General features: G+C 49.6%; 1 protein-coding gene across 1 annotated transcript; it reads right to left on the reverse strand.

Annotated features, from left to right (window-relative positions):
- Positions 1-62: 62 nt before the first annotated feature.
- Positions 63-1,024, reverse strand: LOC107578590 (AF4/FMR2 family member 1-like; the record flags this gene model as incomplete). Its single annotated transcript, XM_016264534.1, has 4 exons — positions 513-1,024; positions 370-405; positions 216-299; positions 63-109 (listed from the first exon to the last, which is right to left on the reverse strand). Coding segments are annotated over exons 1-4 (638 nt in total), but the record flags the coding sequence as incomplete, so codon positions are not given.
- Between the last annotated feature and the right edge of the window lie 293 nt (positions 1,025-1,317).

Below are 1,317 nucleotides of genomic sequence, written 5' to 3' on the forward strand. Positions count from 1 at the left end.
AACACAACAAATTAAAGGCACATAAACAGACTTCCACAATACACAAACACACACACACACACACACACACAAACACACACTTACTGAGAGTCGGGAATCCATGTGTCTCCTGTCAAAGCAGTTACAAGAATTAATGTTCAAAAAAGAATGAGCTCAAGAATGAGTTCAAATGCTAGTGTTTCAGTGACCAACTAAACCATTTATTCTGATCTAACCTCATTAGTGGAGGAGAACTTAGGCGGCTCGGCTGTGGTTGGCGTGCAAATGGTCATCAGTAGTGGAGGCCATGAGGTCATTTCCTGTGTGTGAAAGAGACACTGAACTCCTGCGGCTTTCCTATCAATCGAGACTGTCCCAAACTCAACTGACCTGCAGAATGTCCCCCACACGCGCTCCAGACACAATCTGCAGACGGACAGAGAGAGAATGTGGCCTTGTTTAACATTTGGATGATGAAACACACAGGGTCAGTTTCGCTCTCACTGTAATAACGTCTGCGGATAAACACTCACATCAGCAGACTGCAGAGCGGGAAGGTTTGGTTTGCTGCTCTCCTTCAGGTCCTGTAAGTGCTCATAAGACTCCGGTGAGGCCTTCAGTTCGGGAGAACCACTGGTCACCTGATCCTGACCGACCGTCGGCCTCACATATGCTGTGGGTTTCTTGGCGTTGGCCAGTTTACCGTGCAAATTCAGCGGGAGCACGTGAGTCAGTGGAGGCGCGTCTGGCCTGCTGCGCTCTAGAGACGGGTCGCCGTCCGAGTCACTGGACTGTAGAGGGGACAGCGGCTCCACCGGGGGACACAGGGCCGGTAAACTGTCCCAGCTCTCACCTGAAGGAGGGCCAGAGTCTGAAGCGGCTCTGGAGCGATCCGTGCGTCCACACTGCTCGTCCACATGAGGGAAGTGCGCAGAACGCTCATTATGAAGCGCAGGACAAAGTTCCTCAGGTCCGTCATATCCTTCCTCATAATTACCCAGCATCCTCTGGATGAGACTGGACAGCTCATCATCTTTGATTCTCTGCAAAGTAAATCAGACAAAGGAATAAGTGACTTTATGCTCCGTGATACTGCAGCACTCACATCTAGGGTTAGCGGCTCAGGCGTCTTTGATTTTGAGACGTCAAGCTCCCAAAGCACTGACACACAAGACATCTATGTTTACTAACATACACCAACCCATCCGGTATGACAGTACACCGATATATAATGTGAATATAAAGAGTCATAGTAAGTTTGAGCGTACAGCTGTGGCGTCCTGTGATCTTCCAAGTGAACACGCACAGTAGTGAACACGCACAGTAGTGAACACGCAC

The sequence above is a fragment of the Sinocyclocheilus grahami genome, unplaced genomic scaffold (assembly GCF_001515645.1).
Source record: "Sinocyclocheilus grahami isolate Dianchi unplaced genomic scaffold, SAMN03320097.WGS_v1.1 scaffold11037.1, whole genome shotgun sequence".
Lineage (NCBI taxonomy): Eukaryota > Metazoa > Chordata > Actinopteri > Cypriniformes > Cyprinidae > Sinocyclocheilus > Sinocyclocheilus grahami.